Source organism: Anabrus simplex, chromosome 2, assembly GCF_040414725.1.
Source record: "Anabrus simplex isolate iqAnaSimp1 chromosome 2, ASM4041472v1, whole genome shotgun sequence".
NCBI classification, from domain to species: Eukaryota; Metazoa; Arthropoda; class Insecta; order Orthoptera; family Tettigoniidae; genus Anabrus; species Anabrus simplex.
In genome coordinates, this window is record NC_090266.1 from 236,818,372 (window position 1) to 236,843,693 (window position 25,322).

The window sequence follows — 25,322 nt, forward strand, 5'->3', positions numbered from 1 at the left end:
TGTTTATACAACTACAAATGCACTCAATTACACAAGATTGCGCTCTGTATAATCTCACCAATTCAGTCACGCTAGTTTTTAGCTTTGCTGCTTACAAGCTAAAACATATCACACTACGCACTCTCCTTAAATTGTCACGTACCGCGTAGGGATGTTCACAGTTGCACTCACTGTACTAAATCACGATCACAATGTTCACAGTTTGCGCGCTCTGAACTTAGTCTTAAAATTCTTTATATGATACAGTCTATACACTCGCAGCGGTCTTCGTTCATTAACCCTCGTCGCTCAGCTGCACTGTCTTGCACCCGTCGTCAGTTCACACACAGCACCAACAGCACGCAATCTTCACTGTCCTCTGACTGATCAAGTGCTCCACGGTTGCACTCACTCACTTCGACCTCTGACAAAACTGAACTGTCTCGATCCCTGGTAGAACAGATCCGTCTCAATCGCTTGCGGAACTGAACCCGAACTGAATCACGGAGGCTCGTCCGGCCTGCATTAAATAGGGAAGCCGGGCCCTTCCAGATACTTCGAGAGTAGAAGGGCCTGGTTTTCTCTGGAATCAGAAAGCTCTGGATTCGTCTTCTAGTCCTTTCTCGCACCGTCGTGGAGGCCCGATATGAGATCTTGGAATGGTGAGAGGGGGCGGGGGCGGGTTGGCGGGGAGGGGGCTAGCTTTGCGCTCTTGGCTTGATCCTGACATGTTGCTACAGTGGCGAGCGAGTGTGGTCCTAACACAGTGACGTCATTCGCGGCTGAAATCAGGCGATTTGCTCCTCCTGAGGCCTGCAATGAAATAGTGGATACTGTCACAATATGTTAACAAAGAGTTAGGTATATACATGCCTAAATTTAATTGTAAAATAACTTGCTTCCAGTAGTCTATTAAACCTGGTTAAATGTAAGAGGTCATCTTGCGAGGATAAATAAATCGTTAATTAATTAATCAGTCATGAATTAGCGTTTGCTTCGATGTTCAGAAACTAGCTGCGACACGTCGGTAGATAGCCTATATTTTCTTAAATTCTTAAGTTCGTGAAGGCGCTTGCTTCCGTGAAGGGAGTCAGTAATGATTATTATGTAAAGTAGCATAGTTGTAGTAATTTATAAAACCTTTTTGAATACGGTACTGATGTTTACATTGTAATGATATTGATGATGTTTTGTCTTTATTTATTTATTTATTTATTTATTTATTTATTTATTTATTTATTTATTTATTTATTTATTTATTTATTTATTTATTTATGATTTTAAACGAAAGCACCAGCCGTTATAGATACAAGGTTCATATCTCTTTGTACCTGAAAATTTGCATTTGCTGCTAAATTTTATGGAAAGGTATCAATGTTAAATTCCTATGCATTATGTTTTGTGCATAAGGATTCATATTCTATATTGTTCGTAGTTAATTATTTTGGGGTAGTTGAAGTGTCAGATAGAGTGTTTTACGTACGTATGCATCGCCAATTTCAGCTCAACCAGTGCACACTAGGTATATTGCAGTTATTGTACTTGAAAATAATTAAGGAACCCTGACTTCGTTACAGCCCAACATCTCAGATTTTATATATACAGCGTGTCCCACCTAACTCTACGACCTCAAATGTTTTCGTAATGTAACAAATGTGAAAAATCTAGTTGCACAGGAATGTACCCATGTGAAAGTAAGCACAATACAGAAAATTAACCAAATATCACTTTCAATACAAATTTACATTTTAAAAAATGGAACATGTATGTTTTTTCTAGCGAACTGGAAACTAGAGGTATAATTAGGGATAACAAGCTTTGTTTCACTTTTCTGAACCTCGTACCTTATGATATAGGCAGACTTTTAAAGAGTGGCAAAGGAGACACAGTTCCTGACGTCATGCATTCTGTGTAGTACTGTGCTCAGAACAGGGATTGCTTGGAATGTCCCTGAAGCCCGCAGTAAACAAACCAAACTCAGTACAGCTCGTTCTACTGCTCAGAGTACTAATGTCTCTTGATCTGGACTGCTGTATTGAAGTTCGTGCCAAACAGGGAAATAGTACGTACGTTTTGATTATTACTTTCCGTATTGATACAATGGATCCTGTGGTTTTTGTTACATTTGATTTCGTCTAGTAGAAATGTCGATTTTCAGTAAGGAAGAAACCGAGCGAGGTGGCCGTGCGGTTAGGGTCGCGTGGCTGTGAGCTTGCATTCGGGAGATAGTGGGTCCGAACCCCACTGTCGGCAGCCCTGAAGATAGTCTTCCGTTGTTTCCCAATTTCACACCAGTCAAATTCTGGCGCTGGACCTTAATTGAGGCCACGGCCGTTTCCTTCCCACTCCTACCCCTTTCCTATCCCATCGCCGCTATAAGACCTATCTGTGTCGGTGCGACGTAAAGCATTTTTTAAATCCATCCATTATCTAAAGGCTAAGCCTTGTCGCTGCAGCCACATCCCACGGTCTTCAGCAGTCCTTTTCATCGTGACATAGGAAGCAAAACCCAGATGAGTGATTATGTTGCTACGGTATGAGAGACGCGGTTTTCCTCTCGACTTCTTCCCTAGGACCTTGCCTTCGAGGACATTGTGGAGAAAGGTGTTATGTCGTAGGTCGTGTCCAAGAAATGTAGCTTTCCTCTGCTCTATTGAATAAATTAATTTCCGTTTCTCATTAGCGTCATTCAAGATTTGGATATTAGTCTCCTTTCCTGTCCAACTCGTCCCTGTCAGTCTTCTCCAGAACCAAATTTTCGCAGCTTATAGCCTTGAACGTGCTTGTTTTCCCAAAGTCCAGGTCTCACAACCGTAAGTTAGCACACTCCAAACAAAGGTTTTAACACATTTCTTCCTGGTTTCAATCCCTATGTGCTTATTCAACAATAGATTTTTCCTGCTTTGAAACACTTGTTTTGCCATAGCAATACTTCTTTTAACTTCTGCCAGGCACTGATTATCATTTTTAATAACACTACCCGTTGTTGTTGATGTTGTTGTTGTTGTTGTTTAAGTCATCAGTCCATATACTGGTTTGATGCACCTTCCATGCCACCCTATCCTGTGCTACCCTTTTCATTTCTAAGTAACTACTGCATTCTACATCTGTTCTAATCTCCTTGATACCATGGTCTACCCCTACTGTTCTTACCACCTACACTTCCTTCAAAAACCAACTGAACAAGTCCTGGGTGTCTTAAGATGTGTCCTATCATTCTGCCTCTTCTTCTCGTCAAATTTAGCCAAATCTATCTCTTCTCGCTAATTCGATTCAGTATCTCTTCATTTGTGATTCGATCTATCCATCTCACCTTCAGCATTCTTCTGTAACACCACATTTCAAAAGCTTCTATTATCTTTCTTTCTGAGCTACTTATCGTCCACGTTACACTCCCATACAATGCCACGCTCCACACGAAAGTCTTCAAAAACATCTTTATAATTCCTATATCAATGTTTGAAGTGAGCAAATTTCTTTTCTTAAGAAAGCTCTTCCTTGCTTGTGCTAATCTGTACTTTATGTCCTCCTTACTTCTGCCATCGTTAGTTATTTTACTACCCAAGTAACAATATTCATCCACTTCCTTTCAGACTTCACTTCCTAATTTAATATTTCCTGCATCACCTGCCTTCGTTTGACTGCACTCCATTACTTTTGTTTTGGACTTATTTATTTTCAACTTGTACTCCTTACCCAAGACTTCATCCATACCATTCAGCAGCTTCTCCAGATCATTTGCAGTCTCAGATAAAATAACAATATCATCGCCAATCTCAAGGTTTTGATATCCTCTCCTTGGATTGTGATTCCCTTTCCAAATTCCTTTTTGATTTCCTTTACTGCCTGTTCTAAGTAAACATTGAAAAGGAGGGGGGACAAACTGCAGCCTTGCCTCACTCCTTTCTGGATTGCTGCTTCTTTTTCAAAGCCCTCGATTCTTATCACTGCAGACTGATTCTTATACTGATTGTAGATAATTCTTCGTTCTCGGTATCTGATCCCAATCACCGTCAGAATCTTAAATAGCTTGGTAGCTGCAGTCGCTTACGTGCGGCCAGTATCCAGTATTCGGGAGATAGTAGGTTCGAACCCCACTGTCGGCAGCCCTGAAAATGGTTTTCCGTGGTTTCCCATTTTCACACCAGGCAAATGCTGGGGCTGTACCTTAATTAAGGTCACGGCCGCTTCCTTCCCACTCCTAGCCCTTTCCTCTCCCATCGTCGCCGTAAGACCTATCTGTTTCGGTGCGACGTAAAACAAGTAGCAAAAAAAAAATAGCTTGGTCCAATCAACATTATCGAATGCCTTTTCTGGATCTACGAATGCCATGTACGTGCGCTTGTTCTTCTTGATTCGATCATCTAAGATCAGACATAAACTCAGGATTGCTTCACGTGTTCCTACATTTCTCCTGAAGCCAAATTGATCTTCTCCCAACTCAGCTTCAACTTGTCTTTCCATTCTTCTGTAAATAATACGTGTTAAAATTTTGCAGGCATGAGATACTAAACTAATGGTGCGGTAGTTTTCACACCTGTCAGCACCGGCTTTCTTGGGAATAGGTATAACAACATTCTGCCGAAAATCGGATGGGACTTCTCCTGTCTCATACATCTTACACACTAAATGGAATATCCTTGCCATGCTGGTTTCTCCTAAGGCAGTCAATGATTCAAAGGGAATGTCGTCAATTCCAGGTGCCTTGTTCCTATTTAGTTCGCTCACAGCTCTGTCAAACTCTGACCTCAAAATTGGGTCTTCCATTTCATCAGCTTCAACAGCCTCTTCTTGTTCCAGAACCAAAATTATCTACATCTTCACTTTGATACAACTGTTGGATATGTTCCTGCCACCATTCAGCTTTGTCTTCTTTCACTAGAAGTGACTTTCCGTCTGAGCTCTTAATATTCATATACCTAGATTTCCTTTCTCCAAAGGTTTCCTTGATTTTCCTGTATGCAGCATCTACCTTTCCTAGGACCATACAACCTTCCACATCCTTGCACTTCTCCTTCAGCCAGACTTCCTTAGCTACCTTGCACTTTCTATCCACTTCATTCTTTAATCGCCTGTATTCTTTTCTGCCCTCTTCATTTCTAACATTCTTGTACTTTCGTCGTTCATCACTCAGGTCTAGTATCTCCTGAGTTATCCACTGATTCTTAGTCGATCTTTTCTTCCTTCCAAACATTTCTTCAGCAGCCGTGCTAACTTCATTTTTCATGATTATCCACTCTTCCCGTATTGTGTTCCCTTCAGCCTTTTCATTTAGTCCTTTTGCAACTTGTTCCTTGAAACAGTCCCTCATGCTCTTTTCTTTCAACTTGTCTAGATCCCATCTTTTTTCATTCTTTCCTTTCTTCAGTTTCTTCAGCTTCAGGTGGCATTTCATGACCAACAAGTTGTGGTCAAAGTCCATGTCTCTCCTGGGAAAGTTTTGCAATCCAACACCTGGTTTCTGAATCTCTGCCTCATCATAATGAAGTCTATTTGATACCTTCCAGTGTCTCCAGGTCTCGTCCACGTATACAGCCGTCGTTTGTGGTGTTTGAACCAAGTATTAGCAAGGACTACATTATGATCAGTGCAGAATTCAACCAGCCGACTTCCTCTTTCGTTCCTTTGTCCCAATCCAAATTCTCCTACTGTATTACCTTCTCTTCTTTGGCCTACCACTCCATTCCAGTCTCCCATCAAAATTAGATTCTCGTCACCTTTTACATATTGTATTAAATCTTCTATCTCGTCATATGTTCTTTCTATTTCCTCATCATCCGCTGAGCTAGTAGGCATATAGGCTGCACTATTGTGGTGGGCATCGGTTTGGTGTCTATCTTGACGACAATACTTTTTTCACTATGCTGGTTGTAGTAGCTTAACCGCTGCCCTATTTTCTTATTCATTAGTAAACCAACTCCTGCATTTCCTCTGTTTGATTTTGTGTTGATAATTCGGTAGTCGCCTGACCAAAAATCCTGTTCTTCCTGCCAACGTACTTCACTTACACCAACTACATCTAACCTTAGTCTATCCATCTCCCTTTTCAGATTCTCTAATCTACCACAACGATTCAAACTTCTAACATTCCACGCTCCGACTCGCAGAATGTCAGTATCCATCTTCCTGATGATCGCCCCCTCTCGTGTAGTCCTCACCCGGAGATCCGAATGGGGGACTAGTTTACCTCCGGAATATTTTACCCGAGAGGAAGCCATCATCAGTACATCATTCATACAGAGAGAGCTGCATGTCCTCGGGAGTTAGTTACGGCTGTAGTTTCCCGTTGCTTTCAGTCGTGTAGCAGTATCAACACAGCTAAGCCATGTTGAGTATTATTACAAGGCCATATCAGTCAGTCATCTAGCCTGCCGCCCTTGCAACTTCCGAAAGGCTGCTACCCCTCTTTCGATGAACCATTCCTTAGTCTGGTCTCTCAACAGATACCCATCCAATATGGTCGCACCTGCGGCTCGGCTACCTGCTTCTTTGGGATACGCAAGCCTCCCCACCGCGGCAAGGTCACATGGTTCGCAGGGGAGGACACTACTCAGATAGCAAAATTCTTTAACCTGATCTATTTTTGCACAGTCTAATTTAATGTTTGTTTTCAATTCAGTCTTCTTCTTTTGAACGACCATCATTTTCGTTTTCTTTGTGTTTATTTTTAGCCTAAACTTCTCTAACGTGTTGTTTAGTATACCGAGCATCCTAGTCATTTCGCGCTCTGAATCAGTTATCAATGCAATATCATCTGCAAAGCAAACACTATGAGTTTGTTTACCATTAAAATTTATCTCTTTGGTTTTTTTCTTTTACTGTTCTAATAGCGAATTCTATGAAGATCCTAAACAGATAAGGCGATGAGGGATAGCCCTGCCGCACGCCTCTTCTTATTGTTGCTTATCTTGTCGTTCCATTGATGTTTATTTCTGTGCTTTGAGATTTATACAGGTTAAAACGCAAAATGCTGTCCTTTCAATCAACCTAACGTTCTCAGAGTTTGAAATAATAACTTCCAGTCAACCTTGTCGAATGCATTCTCTAAATCAACGAATGCTACGTAAGTTTTCCTGTTAACTTCCAGTCTTCTCTCCAGGATTTGACGCTGAGCTAGAATTTCTTCTCTAGTACCCTTACCTGCTCTGAAGCCATATTGGTCGTCATCTAAATTCTGCTCGATTTTTCTGCTGATTCGGCCTTTAAGTATTGTCAGTCGGATTTTAGAAGTATGTGATAGAATGGCTATTGTTCTCTAATCTGAACAGTTCATGGCATGTCCTTTCTTTGGGAGTGTTGTTATCCGGCTCTTTATGAAATCAGGTGGTATGATTCCTTGATTCCTTCTTTATAGCAGTTTGTAATGATATCAAACAATCTCTCTTTCGTTATGTCTTCACAGTTCTTTAGGAGCTCTGCTGAATTTTATCAACTACGGCTATTTTATCCTTTAATAAGTGTAGAGCCATATTAAACTCACTTTTTGTAATTGGTGGGCTTTTCGTTCTACCTCAATCAGGCTCTCATCCTCTACATAATCCCGAATGTTATCTATTTCCTGACCTTCATATTGATCTTCAGTATATTGCTTCCAGCGGTCACTTACCTCCTTATTTTCAAAAAGAATGTTTCCCGCTTTGTTTTTAACCACATTACGTCTGGTTATTTTCTTGTTCTGCAATAATTTTATTTATTGTTAAAAATGCCTTATCAGATTTCCCTTCTTTTAAATATTTTTCGATGTCCTCGCCAATTTCATTCATCCAGATGTCTTTTGCTAAGCGACATTCTTCTGTTATTAATTTTTTAATGCTTTATATTGTTCAAAAGCCCTGCTTCTCATTTGTTCCTCTGTTCAGTGAGATCTAACATTTCTTGAGTCATCCAAGGCTTCATTGGTTCCAATTATCTTTTACCCAGTATTTCTGAAGCGGCTGTCATTAAGCAGTATTTGACATTTTCCCATCCAGTACTTTCACTGCTCATTTGATTAGTTTTCTCTTTTGAAGTCAAATCTGCAGTGTGTAAGTTATTCAAACACCATTTCTTCGAACCATACGCTTTATGTTTCCTGAATCTAATACTGCACTTCGCTGCAACTACTATATGATCGCTGTCTACATCAACCCTTGGGTAACTGGGACTGGTAAGCACTTGGTTTCTGTATCTCTGTCTTACTATTATGTAATCTAACAGATGTCTTCTGCTATCTCCAGGAGCCTTTCACGAATAACGTCGTCTTTTGCGAACATCAAAGCATGTATTAGTTTAGTATTAGTGTATTCTGTTATTAATTTTTTAATGCTTTATATTGTTCAAAATCCCCTCTGTTCCTCATGTGCATGTTGTTCGCAAAACTAGAGCAATTTTTCTCCTTTCGAGTTTTTTCTCCAAGTCCGAATTTACCGGTATGTTTAAGATTTTCATGGCTACCAACTGAAGCATTGAAGTCTTCCATAAGAATAATATTAGCTTTGGTGTCTACTAACTCAAAGAGTTCTTGAATACAAATAAACATTCCTTCTGCAATATCGTCTTCACTGTTTGTGGTTGGAAAATATGCTTGAATAATGAGTACGTCAACAGGGTCAGCTTTTATCTTAACCATCATAATCCTGTCACTGATATGAAGGGTATTCATCGCATTTTGACACCATTTACCTTTTAGGATTATTTCTACTCCATTCATCCCACCTTTATCATTTCCGGTGTGTATTACCCTGAAATTCCCTGACTGAAAGTCTCCGTTTCCTGCCCATCTAGGTAGTTTCACATAGGCTACACCTAGCACATCCACGTCTTTCGTGATCATTGAGCTCTTTTCTTCTTCCAATTTTCCAAGCTTAGCTAGTATTCTCACATTCCATGTACCTAAGATGAACTTAATGTTCTCTTTGCAAGTAGGTTATGCAGATAGGTCTTATAGCGACGATGGGAGAGGAAGGGCCTTGGAGGTGGAAGGAAGCGACCATGGCCTTAATTCAGCGTTAGTTGTGAAAATGGGAAACAACAGGAAATCATCTTCGGGGCTGCCGACAGTGGGGTTCGAGCCCACTTTCTCCCGGAAACAAGATGATAGCTACGTGACCTAAACCGCGCAGCCAATTGGTCGGTATGCTCTAATGTAACGTCACTTCCTATGTCTAGCACATACAACAAAAGCACGTTACTACATCATGTATCGTGTCAGACCCGCCTTGACCACTGTGCTACTATAAAACTTGTCAGAATGTTGGGTTATATGACGGGTTACAGCTGGTGTTAGAAAACTGAAACACTAAAATCTCGAAAAGTATCGTTTATTCGAGAAAATTTCCAAATAAGTACTGATTTTTTACCCGTGTAGATTAACCTCGTAAAACCTCGACAAAATCAATGCGCGCCAAACTGCCAACTCCCCTTGCGAGTAGAGTGTGTGTTGAAATCTCAGCCTCAGCCATCCTAGAAGTAGCTTTCCGTAGTTTCAGACTTCAACTAGAGAGATTCCTATATGGTACAAAACGTACAGCTCACGGCCGTTTTTTTCCAATCTTAGCCCCAGTTAATCAGGAATACACAAACTAGTTCAGACCATATGATACAGGTTTTAAGAGAAAACATCACAAGTACTAAGTATACGAGACTGATAACAAACATGTCTCAAGCCCCTTATATGAGACAGCAACAACAAAACAAATAAATGAACTAAAATTCAGTACTTGTTAGGCTGTTTTTAGCCGGGTTGAGTGGCTCAGACGGCTCAGACGGCTAGCTTTCCGACCCCAACTCGGCAGGTTCGATCCTGGCGCAGTCTGGTGGTATTTGAAGGTGCTTATATACTCAGCCTCGTGTCTTTAGATTTACTGGCACGTAAAAGAACTCTTGCGGGACTAAATTTCGGTACCTCGGCGTCTCCGAAAAAAGTAGTTAGTGGGACGTAAAGCGAATAACGTTATTAAGGCTGTTTTTAAATATTGGAAAGTTTTCGCACATTCTTACGTACATGGTTCTGATGAGCAAACATAACGAGCCCTTAATATGAAAAAATGTAGCAGAATTATTTTCAAATATTTTCCTCTTGACTAAGCTAATATTCTGTTGTAAACATGACAGGGTCTCTTTGAACGAGGAAACACTTGCCGATTTTGGCAGGGATTGTGCTATTGTGTTGTCTTTCCTGCAGATGAATGTGTTGAACAGTGTAGAACATTTATTGGACGGCTGTGCTGGCCTGGAGCCGACTAGCGAGTGGGCCACTTGGAATGAGTTATCACCGCAAGCCGAGCTGTGTCGAGCGATGAATCAATTAGCCTCGCCTTCCTTTTGCAGGCTATGAGTGGGTCGGCTGGAAGAACGACACCGTAGGCATGGTGGGGCGCCCTGTGGAACTGGTGTTCGAGTTCGATCGTGTGAGGAACTTCTCCGCCATGTACTTGCACACAAACAACCTATTCAGCAAGGACGTACAGGTAAATATAACACTATCATTAGCCTGGTCTCGCCTTTGTTGGGCGGAATATTTTAAGAGACGACTTATGCTAATTTGCACTCTATATATTTTATATAGTATGTGTCTGAATAATATTAACCATTATTCTATTCTTTGTGCTGAGGAAGAAGTGTTTGCATGTAGTGTGCAGGTTTAGTGAACTCTTCACTGTGATTTATGTTGAACGAGACACTTTACACAGACCTGGGGATATTTCGCAGTATCCCAAAATGATAGCTGGCCACTGCCGCTAAGATGAGTCACCTAATTTTAAATATGATTTTGTGTTCTGTGGGACATGTAGGCCTACAGGAGTACACAACGATTTCCTTACTGTCAGTTCACTACTTTTTCTCGATTGCACTAGTAGTGCTAATAAAACATAACAATAGTTCCATCTCATCCTGTGGATTCAGAAGTTGTGCTAGTTGCTTTACGTCGCACCGACACAGATAGGTCTTATGGCGACGATGGGACAAGGAAGGGCTAGGAGTGGGAAGGAAACGGCCGTGGCCTTAATGAAGGTACAGCCTGGTGTGAAAATGGGAAACCACGGAAAACCATTTTCAGGACTGCCGATAGTGGGGTTCGAACCTACTATCTCCCGAATACTGGATACTGGCCGCACTTAAGCGACTGCAGCTATCGAGCTCGGTTCAGAAGTTGTGCAATCTCGTCCTGCCACTTGTGACGTTCAAGTCGAGGAATCCTTGCGTATGACTTGTGGCGAGAGAGCATCCAGAGTGTACAGGAGTGCATGACTGATGATAATGATGATGATGATGATGATGATGATGATGATGATGTTGTTTGTTGTTTAAAGGGGGCCTAACATCTAGGTCATCAACCCCTATTGGTACGAAATGAGACGAAATATTATAACAATTTAAAAATCCATAATGCTACACTGACCAGATTCGAAAACGTGAGGACAAAGAATGAATGGATATGAAGTTAAAACAATCAGTGGATCCGACCCGCAATGCCGCACATTCCCAGAAACTAGCGTTAAATAATGGTATTACTGACCAAGGGACTGCGTCTGTCGCATAATACTGAATCGATGATGTTTATAGTCAAAACGGGTTCAAAATCCAGTTACTCGGCCCCTTATAATGGTACTTATCGCTAGAAAAATAGAACCTTACCGGGCGAGTTGGCCGTGCGCGTAGAGGCGCGCGGCTGTGAGCTTGCATCCGGGAGATAGTAGGTTCGAATCCCACTATCGGCAGCCCTGAAAATGGTTTTCCGTGGTTTCCCATTTTCACACCAGGCAAATGCTGGGGCTGTACCTTAATTAAGGCCACGGGCGCTTCCTTCCAACTCCTAGGCCTTTCCTATCCCATCGTCGCCATAAGACCTATCTGTGTCGGTGCGACGTAAAGCCCCTAGAAAAAAAATAGAACCATGCTATTTGTCATGTTGCGGTACTAATAAAAAGGAGCGTAGACTCGCGGTATTCCACATATTATGGTACTATTCACAGGTAATGAAATTCGCACATGTAACACAGTCCTATGGTGTTTCGCACACTGCGGCGCTATTTACAGGCAACGCAAACCTATGGCGTTCCTCACGTTAACCACAGGGACCCGCACTATTATGTGGTTTTCCTTACATAGTGGGCACGAAGCATAGGCAAGGCAGAACCATGGTGTTGCTCATATAGGGGTACGAATCACAGGCACTGTAAATTGCATCCTGAGCCACACACTATCGCCACAAACCTATTTGGTACCTAACATAGTGGTACTACGCGCAAGTAAAAGCGACCTGTGGTGTTTCCCGCGTGGTGGTACTAATCACAAGTAGTTTCATGGTTCTAATAGAATCATCCCTTGGTCGCCCCTTTTAGTCACCTCTTACGATAGGCAGGGGATACCGTGGGTGTATTCTTCGTCTGCGTCCCCCACCCACAGGGGTTTCAGGGGGTTGTGTGTTTGGTCCGCGAGAGGTATTTCATTTCCCTCATGTCAGCCGGCAAGCCGGTTACGACCCCCTATCCGCCACCTGGGACGCGCCACGTGGGAGTATCACCTCACCCCCTGTTACACCAGCGTAGTTGGTTCGTGGAGAGTGCATGACTTAGAGTAAGATGATACGCAGCTTATTCGTTGCAAATGCGCTCTATTTACATAGCTTTATTAGCTTTATTTCGAGTACATCACGTATACTCTGAACCACTGCACAGTCATTAGCTTCAACGATTATGTTATCATGTTCTCATTTTGTTGCGTGTTTTCCTGGCGTAACGTTTAATTCACTATTCTTTCGTTTCACAAATTCAGGATTCAAAGTCGAGCGTCGTCCTTCGGTCACGACCAATAGAGAGCTTGAATCGTAGGAATTGCCACCCCGCACCATGATATCTCTCGTTGGGTGATGTGCGTGGATCACTGCGCTAGCCAATGTGTCTCGGACTGAGAGAGGCAAGTTAAAAGTATTGGCGCAATACTCGCAATTTGAACCGTTCTAACTACACGGTGTATCGGAGTTGGACGCAGTGGGAACGTGAGGATACACAGACGCGTCGAGAAGGCTCGAGTCGACTCCAGTGGACTACCATCAGGGAGGATCGAATTTGGCGCGATCATCTGTATCCCGACGGAAGCTTGATTTATCGATGAACACCACTCGTTGCCAATCTGCAAGCTGCCATGCTGCACGTTCCTGGCAGAAGTCAAAGCGTGCACCACAATGGTCGTAATGGTAGACGTCGTAAGGGAAGCCGCCTCGGTATGGTCTGGTCTGGTGGGCACAGGCGTATCCAGAGCTCCGTGAAACATCTCTGGATGGTGCGCAGCGACGCCCGAGGAGTGATAACAGCCTGTTGCATAATGAAAGGATCCTCCCTGTTGGTAGTCCACCGGGGTCGGCTCGAGCCTCCTCAACGCGTGTGTGCACCCTCACGTTCCCACTGCGTTAACACCGACGCACAGTGCTGTTGGAACGGTTCAAATGGCAAGTATTGCGCCAAAACATTCAACTTGCCTCACTTATTCCGACGATTTGGCCTCTCTGAAACTCATCTAGCTGGTCAAAGGCTGATCGAATGTACCGTCGGGGCATGCTGTGTATTCACTCAACTTACCTCTGTGGCTTACACTGCTCACACTGCTCCTAGTATGGCCTTATTCGATGTCTTCCATCTATGAATGAAGGAGGAGAGACATAACGGACCCTAGTGGCGCTTTCGCTCTAGCTATCACCATTAAATGGAAATATGACAGTGGTTTGTGTCAACCTATGCTGAACTCGCGCGATTCGTTCATGGCGCACACTATTCTTTTTTCTTTCAAATGAGTGTCCACAGAAGGTCGACGAGATGTTAAGAGATAATGGATTAATTGCTAATGTTGACCAATATTTTCTTGGTGGTTTATATACAGGATTGAAACACATTATCTGGTAATTTATAATCTGAGCATTTATAGTATATTGTTACGATATATGAAGAACGCAATATTGTAGCATTCTGACACCCTGACAAGTCTTAAAATCGATTACGGGTGATGGGACTTCAAATACACATCACTGTTATTATTATTATTATTATTATTATTATTATTATTATTATTATTATTATTATTATTATTATTATTATTATTATTATTCCGTGGGGGTCAGGCACTGAACTGAGTATGTGTTTGGCATAACTTCACGGAAGACGCTGGGGAGGGGGGCCTCAACCCCGACACGGTGCGTCCCATATGGCTGATAGGGGATGTTCCTGTAGATATGCCGGACAGATGTGAATAAGACTTAGCCAAATAAACATCTGCGGATCGACTGAGGCAAATAAGACTGCAGTCAACGGTCTCGATGTTGGAAGAGGATATTTCCCAACGGCTGTGAGGGCGGAAGAACTGGCTCTACGGCTAACAACCGTAGTTCTAATCACGGACAAAGTAATCTGTCCCACCAAGCATTACCATGAGGTAACACTATGCATAATGGAAACACTATCAAGGAAAACTATCTCAAGTGGTACCCAGCAATGGAAAGCCACCGTCGCATCAGGCGGCGCAAACAAGTCATCGGATTCTGGGGAGCTTGTACCAACATGCAAGAGGGAGTCGGAGCCATCTGGTAGCCAGACTGATGACGCACTAACGACAAACACGACTAACCTAAAACGAAATCTATGGACAAAGAAACATCACTATTTTGGAAATATCAACATGTAGACTCTACTTCGGACGGGGAAATTAAAACGGACTTTGGATGAAATGGAAAATCAGAATATCCTAATACTAGCAGTGCAAGAGACACGTTTTACTGATATTAATACGTTCGATTCATAAAATTACGGTATCTTTAAGGGTAAAACTGGACGGTAAATTGTAAGAAATCTGCAGCAACTTGGTACAGCATTTTGTGTAAACAAATGAGTTACTGACTCCGTAACGGACTTCTGTTCTCCTTCTGATAAACTCTCCACTCTAACACTGAAATATGCAAACAAGAGATGCATATTATTCAATGCATACGTCTCCATAAACGAAGACAACAGAAAAAATCCTGATAAGGTGAAAATATTCTGGGATGAATTGGAGAATGAATTGCTGAAGACGCCAAGCAATCATGTCAAAATTCTGATGGGCGATTTTAGCGCGCAGGTCGGGAAAGAACGTCAGTTCCGAAAAATAGTAGGTGGTTATCCAGCTCACACCAGAACAAATACGAATGGGAAGAGACTTATTAACTTATGTGAGACTTTTGACCTTAAAAGACTGCCAAGGAAAAAGAAAACGTGGTGCGCTCCACGGAAAGACCTAGGTGAATATCAACTGGATGATGTTGCAATTTCAAGGAGAAACACTACAGAACTTATGAATGTGGTAGTACGAAAAGGAGCCAATCTTGACTCTGCTCACTCCTTGACCCGCATAAAATTCAAGCCGTTACCGCTAAACAAGAAGAGACTCTCTCCGAATGTGTCAATAAAAGTAAACCACGAAAACCTTCAAGAAAACAGAAGCGACTTTCAAAGATGTATGCGGGAGAAGAAAATGGAGACTTCCGAGGATATTCGAGAGAATATGGCAAATACAGCTAAGGATATTGCACCATTGCGACGAACTTGCAGACACCGATGGTGGACCACAGATTGTGATGTAGCAATCGATAGGAGAGCTGCAGCCTATAAAGCATGGTACGCAGATAAAACAGAAGATAAATTTGAGACATACAAAGAGGTACGCAAACAGACAGGAAAAACCCTCCGGCAAGCCAAAAGGAATCAAAGAAGTATTGACACGGAATTTAGAAACAATACTAGAACTTTTTACAGGATCTTTAAAGAGCACATCAATGGATATCAGTCATCTACCATGGTATTTCGAAGGTAGAATGGAAAATTGGATGTGAATAAGAATTAAAATTGTGAGATATTAGCTACATATTTTGAGAAATTGTTGAACTGTGAAAAACCTATAAATAAATGGCCAAAAGAGGATCCAAAGCAACGGAATGAAAACTCATACCCCCTGACAAAAATGAACTCCGTGAAATAATTACAGACTTAAAGAACAAAAAAGCTGCAGGGGAAGACTCTGTCACAGCAGAGACGCTGAAGAATAGTGGAGAAACCGCAATCTCAATTTAAAGGCACGAAATGGAAAGGATCTGGGAAATGGAGGTTATCCCTGGAGGCTGTAAAAATGCTGTCATTCATCCTCTACACTAAAAGGTCATAGAGCTGATCCTAACAAATACCGCAGCATTTCCATCACACCCGTAACATATAAGACCCTGTCTAAAGCACTACAGAAGAGACTTGTGGAACAAGTGGATCACCAACTAGGCGAGAATCAAGCAGGATTTAGGAAGGGAAGATCATGCGTTAATCAAATCTGGAGTCTGTGACGTGTACTAGAGAATCATCTCTCAAAGGATCTGGAAGTATTTTTTGTAGACTTCAATAAGGCGTATGATTCAGTCGACAGGGAAGTGCTATTCACTATATTGGTGGAAAGTTTAGTTCATGGGAGATATCTCCAAGCAGTTCGAAATTAAAACAGGAGTCAGACAGGTTTAAGGACTGTCCCAATTCATTTCAACTGTGTTTTGGAGAAGATTATCCGAGAATGGGAAAAAAAAAACTGGACAGAAAAGGACTACTTAACCAAATATACATTGGAGGATCAAAAAGTGGTGTCATGATTAATTGCCTTGCCTTTGCTGACGACCTCGCGCTGCTATCTAGGAATACTGACACAGCAATAGAACAGCTGAATGTACTAAAACTACAAGTATAAAAAGCAAGACAACAGTTTTCTTTCGAAAAAAACTAAATATATAACTAATATCAAAATAGCCCCTTAGTACTTGAGGACAGAACACGGTAAAATAGAAAGAGTCGATAGCTTTAAGTACTTGGGTGAAATAGTGCAATTGGAAACTAATGAAAGAGAAGTAAACAACACCAGACGGTAGAAGATGGCTGCGGCTTTTCGTAGGACATATCTTGTACACAAGAAGAAAACCATCTCCAGGCGAGCTACGCTAAGGTACTACCATACAGTTATTAAAACGGAATGTCTGTACGCTAGTGAATGCCTCCAAATTACAGGGAAAGCGGGACTGAGAAAAGCTGAGAAATTCGAAATAAAAATCCTTCGCAAAATAATAGATCCAAAGATTGTGAACGGACAATATAGGTTGCGAGGAAGGGAAGAGCTTGACCGTGACAATGAAAGGCTAACTGAGTCCATGAGAAAACGGAGACTTGAATTCTATGGGCATTTATTTAGATTGGATGAGAAGAGACTAACGAAAAGGATTTTCACAATAATAGACAGCAGACTTAAAGTGTCAGACAAGTGGTTCAGGAAGGTGTGAAAGGATCTCAAACAGGTGGGACTAAATTCAGAAGACATCTCAAACCCAACAGAGTTTAAGTCAGTGATCGACAAATTCCAGGGATTCCATGACGAACCAAAACTTAACCGTGCATAGACGGAAGAAGGAAGGCAGGCTGCCAGAGAAAGGGTGCTAAAGTTTTGGGCTGTGAAGAAGGCTTCCAGAAACATGTAACTGTTACCTAACGTGGTCTCTAACGGCCGTAAACGAAAAAAAAATTTATATATATATATATATATATATATATATATAAAATTTATGGTGCATTTAAACACACTATATTAACGGAGTATATTTTAAATTTCGGAAGAACGCGTAAATAAAACTGACCTCCTCCACAGTTCTCTACAGTAGCTAAATGCCGTTCTTAATGTTTCATTTAGGAACATCATGATTATAAGGAATCTCATAATTTACTGTATATGCGTATAAAATTGCTGTATAACCTGTGATATTCTGGTTCCTGTACCAGTAATTATACAAGGTGTAACGATAAGGTAGAAGAAGAAAACATCGACGTCCTAGTTCTAATACTACGTACCTGACAATGCTGTTCCTATTAATTATATTCGTTAAGAATGGTCACGCCTCCCAGCCGCATATGAATATGGAGGCAATCTCAACAATTTTCGTTTTGTTCATTTTCCTATACTAATGTATATAGAAAAATGAACCTTACAGTACCGTACGGGAGGAATGTTGTTTGTATGACGTATTTACGCACTCCTACAGTATAATGTATTTAAGGTTCATTTTCCTTTAAACATACGGGCAGGGAAATGAACACAATAAAAATTGTTCTTATGGACTGCATATCCATATGTAGCTGGGAGGCGTGATTAGTCTTATGGAAAATAAGGGATAGGAACAGCATTGTGAGTAGATCTTTTTTTTTTTTTTGCTAGGGGCTTTACGTCGCACCGACACAGATAGGTCTTATGGCGACGATGGGATAGGAAAGGCCTAGGAGTTGGAAGGAAGCGGCCGTGGCCTTAATTAAGGTACAGCCCCAGCATTTGCCTGGTGTGAAAATGGGAAACCACGGAAAACCATTTTCAGGGCTGCCGATAGTGGGATTCGAACCTACTATCTCCCGGATGCAAGCTCACAGCCGCGCGCCTCAACGCGCATGTGAGTAGATCTAGGCCGTCGATATGTTATACGGACATGGGTCCGGAAACGATTTATTTTCATTTTGAACTCATTTTCTAAAACTCTGCATAGTACATTAATCATGGGAAATTCAGAGGAACATAATGTACCAGCATAACACATGATAACCCTTTCTTACGTGAAATGTTCAAAATATCCTCCGTTAGCAGTGATGCATGCAGCAGCCTCGTATGCCCGCCTCACTGACACCTGATGCCGCAATTGCTGGGAATCCAACCAGGTTTTTCGGGTTGAGGACATACATACACTCTAATTTACCAACAGAACAAAGAGATTAGGCCCACTGCTAGAATTTTGTATCCGAGACATAGAGCCTTAAAATTACATATTTCTCCTTCGATGCCCCTGTCTATTCGTAATGATTTAATAAAACATTTTAGACAGCCTTATACGGTTTCGAATGAGTTTGGGAGGCGTCTTGTCAGTCTGCCACTGTTCAGGACACATTCCGCTGCTTGTTATTACGTGTCCAACTATTGTCGTCAGCTGCGGTGTGGTCAGTTGTACTTTCTTATCGGATTTCCTTAACTTTTAAATTAAAGTTCTCTGACTGAGCTTCTTTTTCAAAATTTGTGAGGTGGTGTTTCTACTGAAGTATGACTTGCACTGAGAGGATCACATTTCTGGTGCATGTGATTTCTTCTTCGTCTGGGTTATTTGCCTCTTTCTTTCACCCAACCTTTACCATGTTCTTGTACTTTGTGAATCTTTTCGAGCTTTCCACTGTTCTTTACGTCATATTATTTCAATATTGTCAGACTCGTTGGCTGAATTGTCAGCGTACTGGCCTTCAGTTCAGAGGGTCCCGGGTTCGATTCCCGGCCGCGTCGGGGATTTTAACCTTAATTGGTTAATTCCAATGGCTCGGGGGCTGGGTGTGTGTGGCGTATTTGACATTAGAAATCATTCTAGGTAGGGCCCTCATCTTCACAGACATGCAGGTCGTCTAATAGGTCGTCTACTAGAAAAAGGCCTGCATCAGGCCTCTCCGGAGACCATACGCCATTATTATTATTTCAATATTTGATCTGTTGTTTTGAGGGACTTCGAACTTTGAAAGAAAAATCCTGTTATCTACGTCTCTAAATTGTATAGATCCAATAACGGCAGTTAGGTATGGGAAACTGAGAATATTCGAAAATCAGCAGGCCAAAGCAAATCGATGGCTTAATTCTAAAATTTCGTATCTCCCAATGTTCTTCCTATTCATTACTTCCCTTAATACTGGTCACGCCTCGCAACCACATATGGATATGTAACCCATCAGAAAAGTTTTCGTTGAGTTTATTTTCTTGTGCTGATGTGTAAAGGAAAATGAACATTAAATACATTATACTGTGGGAGTGCGTAAATTCGCCCGGCAAACATCATCTCTACAATACGGTATGGTAAGGTCCATTTTCCTTTACACATTAGCATGGGAAAATGAACACAAAGAAAATTATTCTCATGGACTGCATATAAATATGTCGCTGGAAGGCGTGATCAGTCTTAAGGAATATAATGGATGGGAAGAGCATTGGGACATACGAGGTTTTAGAAGTAAGCCATCAAAATGTGCACAGGACCTTGTTCAAATCATGACCAATTACTAGCATTGGTTGATTCATGAGTCACAGTAACTCTTCTTTGTATTCAGAAAATGTGACATCATGGAAATCTAAAGTATACCTTTGAAAGAGTGTAATATGTAATTCGCAATATTGCTTTTTTGAAAGGGCATGAGCGATCACACTCCACATGTCAGTCGCTTGTTCACAGTGGTGTGGAATGGAAAAAGCAAAGATGAACAGCACTCCTACATCAAGATGGCTGTTCTCCACGGTCGGTCGCAGTGAACGAGAGTTACTGCTTGTTGTGGCAAGGTTTGATGCTTTCAAACGGGGAAGCGAGTCACCTGTCAACCTTCTTCGCAGAAGACGTTTTGTGCAGACTAACACATATGAATCTGTGGGTGTGATCGAACAGTGCTAGACTGTAATGGAATTAGCCCAGCATACAGGTATTCATGCGTCCGAGTTCGATTTCCGGCCGGGGTGGGGGGGGACTTAAACTACTTTTGGGTAATTACTGTGGCTCGGTGACTGCACGTTTATGTTCTTCTTAAAACACTTCTCTTCACAGCATAAAACATACTACACTATCAACCACCATAGAAACACGCAATTGTGAATACATCCCACTACATGCAGTAGGGTTGGCCGCTAAACTAGAGCAGATCCACACAATGTGCAGAATCCAGTGCATTTGGAAAAGACTTGGAAGAATCAGGGATCATTGCCGTTTTGATGTGAGGTCGTTACTGACGTGTTTACGTTTCCACTGATCTCCAGTTGTTTCGTGCGGGCTAGGTTGCTTCTTCTTCTGCTTCTTCTTAATCTGTTTACCCTCCAGGGTCGGTTTTTCCCTCGGACTCAGCGAGGGATCCCACCTCTACCACCTCAAGGGCAGTGTCCTGGAGCTTCAGAGTCTGGTTCGGGGGATACAACTGGGGAGGATGACCAGTACCTCGCCCAGGCGGCCTCATCTGCTATGCTGAACAGGGGCCTTGGTGGAGGATTGGAAGATTGGAAGGGATAGACAAGGAAGAGGGAAGGAAAAGGCCGTGGCCTTAAGTTAGGTACCATCCCGGCATTTGCCTGGAGGAGAAGTGGGAAACCACGGAAAACCACTTCCAGGATGGCTGAGGTGGGAATCTAACCCACCTCTACTCACTTGACCTCCCGAGGCTGAGTGGACCCCGTTCCAGCCCTCGTACCACTTTTCAAATTTCGTGGTAGAGCCGGGAATCGAACCCGGGCCTCTGGGGGTGGCAGCTAATTACACTAACCACTACACCACAGAGGCGGACTAGGTTGCTTCTACCGACACGAAGCCGGCGTATTTGAGCACCTTCAGATAACACTGCACTAAGCTGGGTTCGAACCCACCAATTACAATCAGTTGAAGTTATAGATATGTTTGTCGTGAGAACTACTGTGTTTTTAATAATTTACTTTACACAATTATGGGCTGCCGCATTGGACAAAGTGTAATGTTTGCATATATAATATGAATGAAAATTAAACATCGCAGTTTAAAAGTACAGTACTTCTTTAAATCAGTCCTGTTTACAAACATGGCTGCAGGGTTTGCATCTGAATAGGAGGTAAGTTATATTTTGATATAATAATTAAAATTGAGCGTGACAAAATGTTAAAAACGAGGAACATACAATACCATGTGCTCATTTTATGTTTAGTTTCTCTTTGAGTGACCATACATGTTCGATTTTCAGTGTTGGTACCCTTTCGGGAGATAAAAGTATACTTACCATGACTTATGAATCAATCCTAGAATTTATATACGAAATTATGAAAACTGCATTGAATAGAAGGGGATGCCTGGCCGAGGCGGTAAAGGCGTGCTCGGTTCGCCCGGAAGGACGTGGGTTCCAATCCCCGTCAGGAAGTAGTAAGATTTAGGAAACGAGATTTCCACTTCCGGAGGCGCATATGGCCCTGAGATTCACTCAGTCTACACCAGAAATGAGTACTAGGTTAATTCCTGGGGGCAAAGGCGGCCGGGCGTAGAGCTGACCACTCTACCCCATCACGTGCCGAGGTTAACAATGGCGGAAGCCTTTACCTTCCACTCCTCCAAGGGCCTTCATTGCTTGTACGGAGGTGGCTTTGCTTTGCTTTTGCATTGAATAGAAACTTAGAAAGTAGGATAACTGTTGCTGCAATTGATGATGAATGTCTACCAGTTAGATCTCGAACTTCTACTATTACTTTTCGAAAGGATGTGTGAGGCTTAATTGTAATCCATAATACAATTAACGACAATAATCAGATTATGGTCCTGGATATCCCCCTCTCAGTGAACTAACTAAAGCTATAGGTCTACGGAGGGACAAGAAGTATGATGAACAGACAGGAAATTGGTTATGAATAATTGTCGATGACGACTAACTATCGGACTTTGAAAAAAATGACTGTAGGCCCCAGTGATATTAAACCAAATCCGTTGGAACTGAAGCAGGAAAACCATTTATTTTTATGAAGAAGACATTGCGTAGGTGACGGGACGTTGCCATAGTAATTTTAATTCTTCCTGTGCACTATCGAATTCACGGTAGAGATGTTCGATATTCACAAATAGATTAGTAGTTCACACGTAAAGATCTTGCATGTAATAAAAGTATTTCTCAGAAATAAATAGTTGCTGTTCGGGCAAAATATCATATCTCACAATGCTCTTCCTATCCATTAATTTCCTTAGAACTGGTCACGCCTTCCAGCCACATATGGATATGCAGTCCATCAGAACAATTTTCGGTGTGTTCATTTTCGTATGATAACTTGTATAGGAAAATGAACCTTAAGTATACTCTACTGTAGGAGTGCGTAAATAAGTCATGCAAACATACATTCCTAGAGTGTGGTACGGTAAGGTTCATTTTCCTTTAAACATAAGCAAAGGAAAATGAACACAACGAATATTGTTCTGATGGACTAAATATCAGTATGTGGCTGGGAGGTGTGACCAGCTTTAGGGAACATAATGTATAGGAGGAGCATTGGGAGACATAACCTTTTGCCCGAACAGCGACGAAATGTTTTATGACAATTACGTATATTTTATTTAACGTCTCACTGATAGTTTTGGTGGTAGTAGATAAGGAGGCTAGGTCTGCGAAGATGTTCTCTACCAATAACTCGGTCCGGTTAAGAGGGTGTTTTGTATTTCTAAGTGTACAGTATGACGGCCAGGTCTACTACACTGTTATTCTCGCCGGAGATAGAACTCAGGGCTTAAAGCGATAAGCGCATAGAGCATCTGGTTTAAACACCCACAGTTCGCTTCTACGATAGCTGTTATTGGTCGTAGTGCTATTGGGTCGATGTTGTGAGCTTCGTATGTGTATGTTATAACATCTACTGACCTGTATATGCAGCAGTAGCTGCAGTTCATTTGAATGCCTCCGGGACTTGTCAGTATTTCAAAAGGTTAGTTTCAAACCAAGTTAGTCCTGGAATGCACAAGTGGCGTTGGCCTCTATAGTAATCAGGAGTTCATATTATCGGTTTTCCTTTGCTCGTGTTTCATTAAGGAAGCCTTGTAACATCGTTGTTGCTTGCCCCGTACGTTTAGTATGTTGATCAAAGATTAAATCAGTCAAAATATGAGACAATCTGTTAACCGGACCGTGTTGTTGATAGAGAACATTCATTTAATATACTCCATAAAAAGAAACTTACGTAGAATTTTTACTTATTTCTAACAACCTGCTTTACGTTGCACCGCCACAGTTATGTCTTTTGAAGACGATGGGATAGGAAAGGGTTAGGAGTGGGAAGGAAGTGTCCTTAATTAAGGTACGGCCCCAGAATTTGCCCGGCGTTAAAATGGGAAACCACGGAAAAACACGGAAAACCATTTTCAGGACTACCGGCAGTGAGGTTCGAACCCACTATCTCCCGAATGCAAGCTCACAGCTGCGCGCTTCTAACCACATGACCCAGGGCATTTCTCAAGGGCATTCTATGCAATAAATCATGACCATGTGAGTTGTCTATGTACCGAGCTTGATAGCTGTAGTCGCTTAATTGCGGCCAGTATTCGGGAGATAGTGGGTTCGAATCCCACTCTCGGCAACCCTGAAGATGGTTTTCCGTGGTTTCCCATTTTCACACCAGGCAAATGCCGGGGCTGTGCCTTAATTAAGGCCACGGCCGCTTCCTTCTCACTCCTAGCCCTTTCCTGTCCATCGTCGCCGTAAGACCTATCTGTGTCGGTGCGACGTAAAGCAACTTGCAAAGTTTTCTATGTACTGTAGTATGGATCCTTTGGCTGTAAGCCTACACCGTGATATGCTGGGTTCCAAACCCATCGTCGGCAACTATGAATATGGTCTCCCATGGTTTCCTATTCTCACTCTGGCATTTGTTTGATGGTTCCTGCCGCTAAATTTTCAGTCCTAGCCTTGACCTATACTATAGTCACCGAAAATCTGTGTGGGCCAGCGCGACGTTAAACACATGGCAGAACATAGTGTTCATACATCATGTATCTTCATTATAGACATTTAAGCATTTCAGCGTTCAGTCTGCAAGCCTCTGTGAATTTACAAAGCGCCGCCACAAACCTCTAATTATAACTCGTTCTGTGGCCTCGTTTAGTTCAATACCCCTGATCTTTAAATCATTAGAAACTAAGTTTAACCATCGTTTTCCCTGTCTCCCTCTACTAATATTACCCTCCATGACCGAGTCCATTCTTCTCCAAGGTAGCCTATCCTCCTCCATTCGCCTCACATGACCCACCACAGCAGACGGTTCATGCGCACAGCTTCATCAATCGAGTTCATTCCTAGCGAATAATTTATCTCCCCATTCCGAGTACCCTCCTGTCACTGTTCCCTCCTATTTGTACCAGCGATCATTCTCGCTACTTTCATGTCTGTTGCTTATGACTTATAAATAAGATATCCTGAGTCCACCCAGCTTTCACTCCCGTAAATCAAATTTGGCTTGAAAACGGACAGATGTAAGGATGGTTTCGTCCGGGAGCTGACTTTCTTCTTACAGAATGCTGTTGATCGCAAATGCGAACTCACTGCATTACCTTCTTGACTCAGTCTCACTTACTAAACTACCACCCTGGGATAATACACATCCTACACACTTGAAATTATCTACCTGTTCCAGCTTTGTATTCCTAATTTGGCATTCAATTCTTTTAGGTTTCTTACCTGCTGGCATCACTTTCTTGTAACGGCTAATTTTCATATCATACAACTGCACCTCTTTTCAAGTCCTAAATGTTATATTGCAGGCTTTCAGCACAACTTGCC

The 25,322-nt window shown here is 42.1% G+C and overlaps 1 protein-coding gene across 2 annotated transcripts in view; it reads left to right on the top strand.

Moving 5' to 3' along the window:
• Ddr (discoidin domain-containing receptor 2) overlaps positions 1–25,322 on the top strand; it is a 2,443,951-nt gene that overhangs the window by 1,892,426 nt on the left and 526,203 nt on the right. For both annotated transcript variants that reach the window (XM_067140519.2, XM_067140518.2), the window contains one exon: positions 10,288–10,427. In XM_067140519.2, coding sequence (XP_066996620.1) covers positions 10,288–10,427 — 140 coding nt within the window. The remainder of the gene's footprint in view (positions 1–10,287; positions 10,428–25,322) is intronic.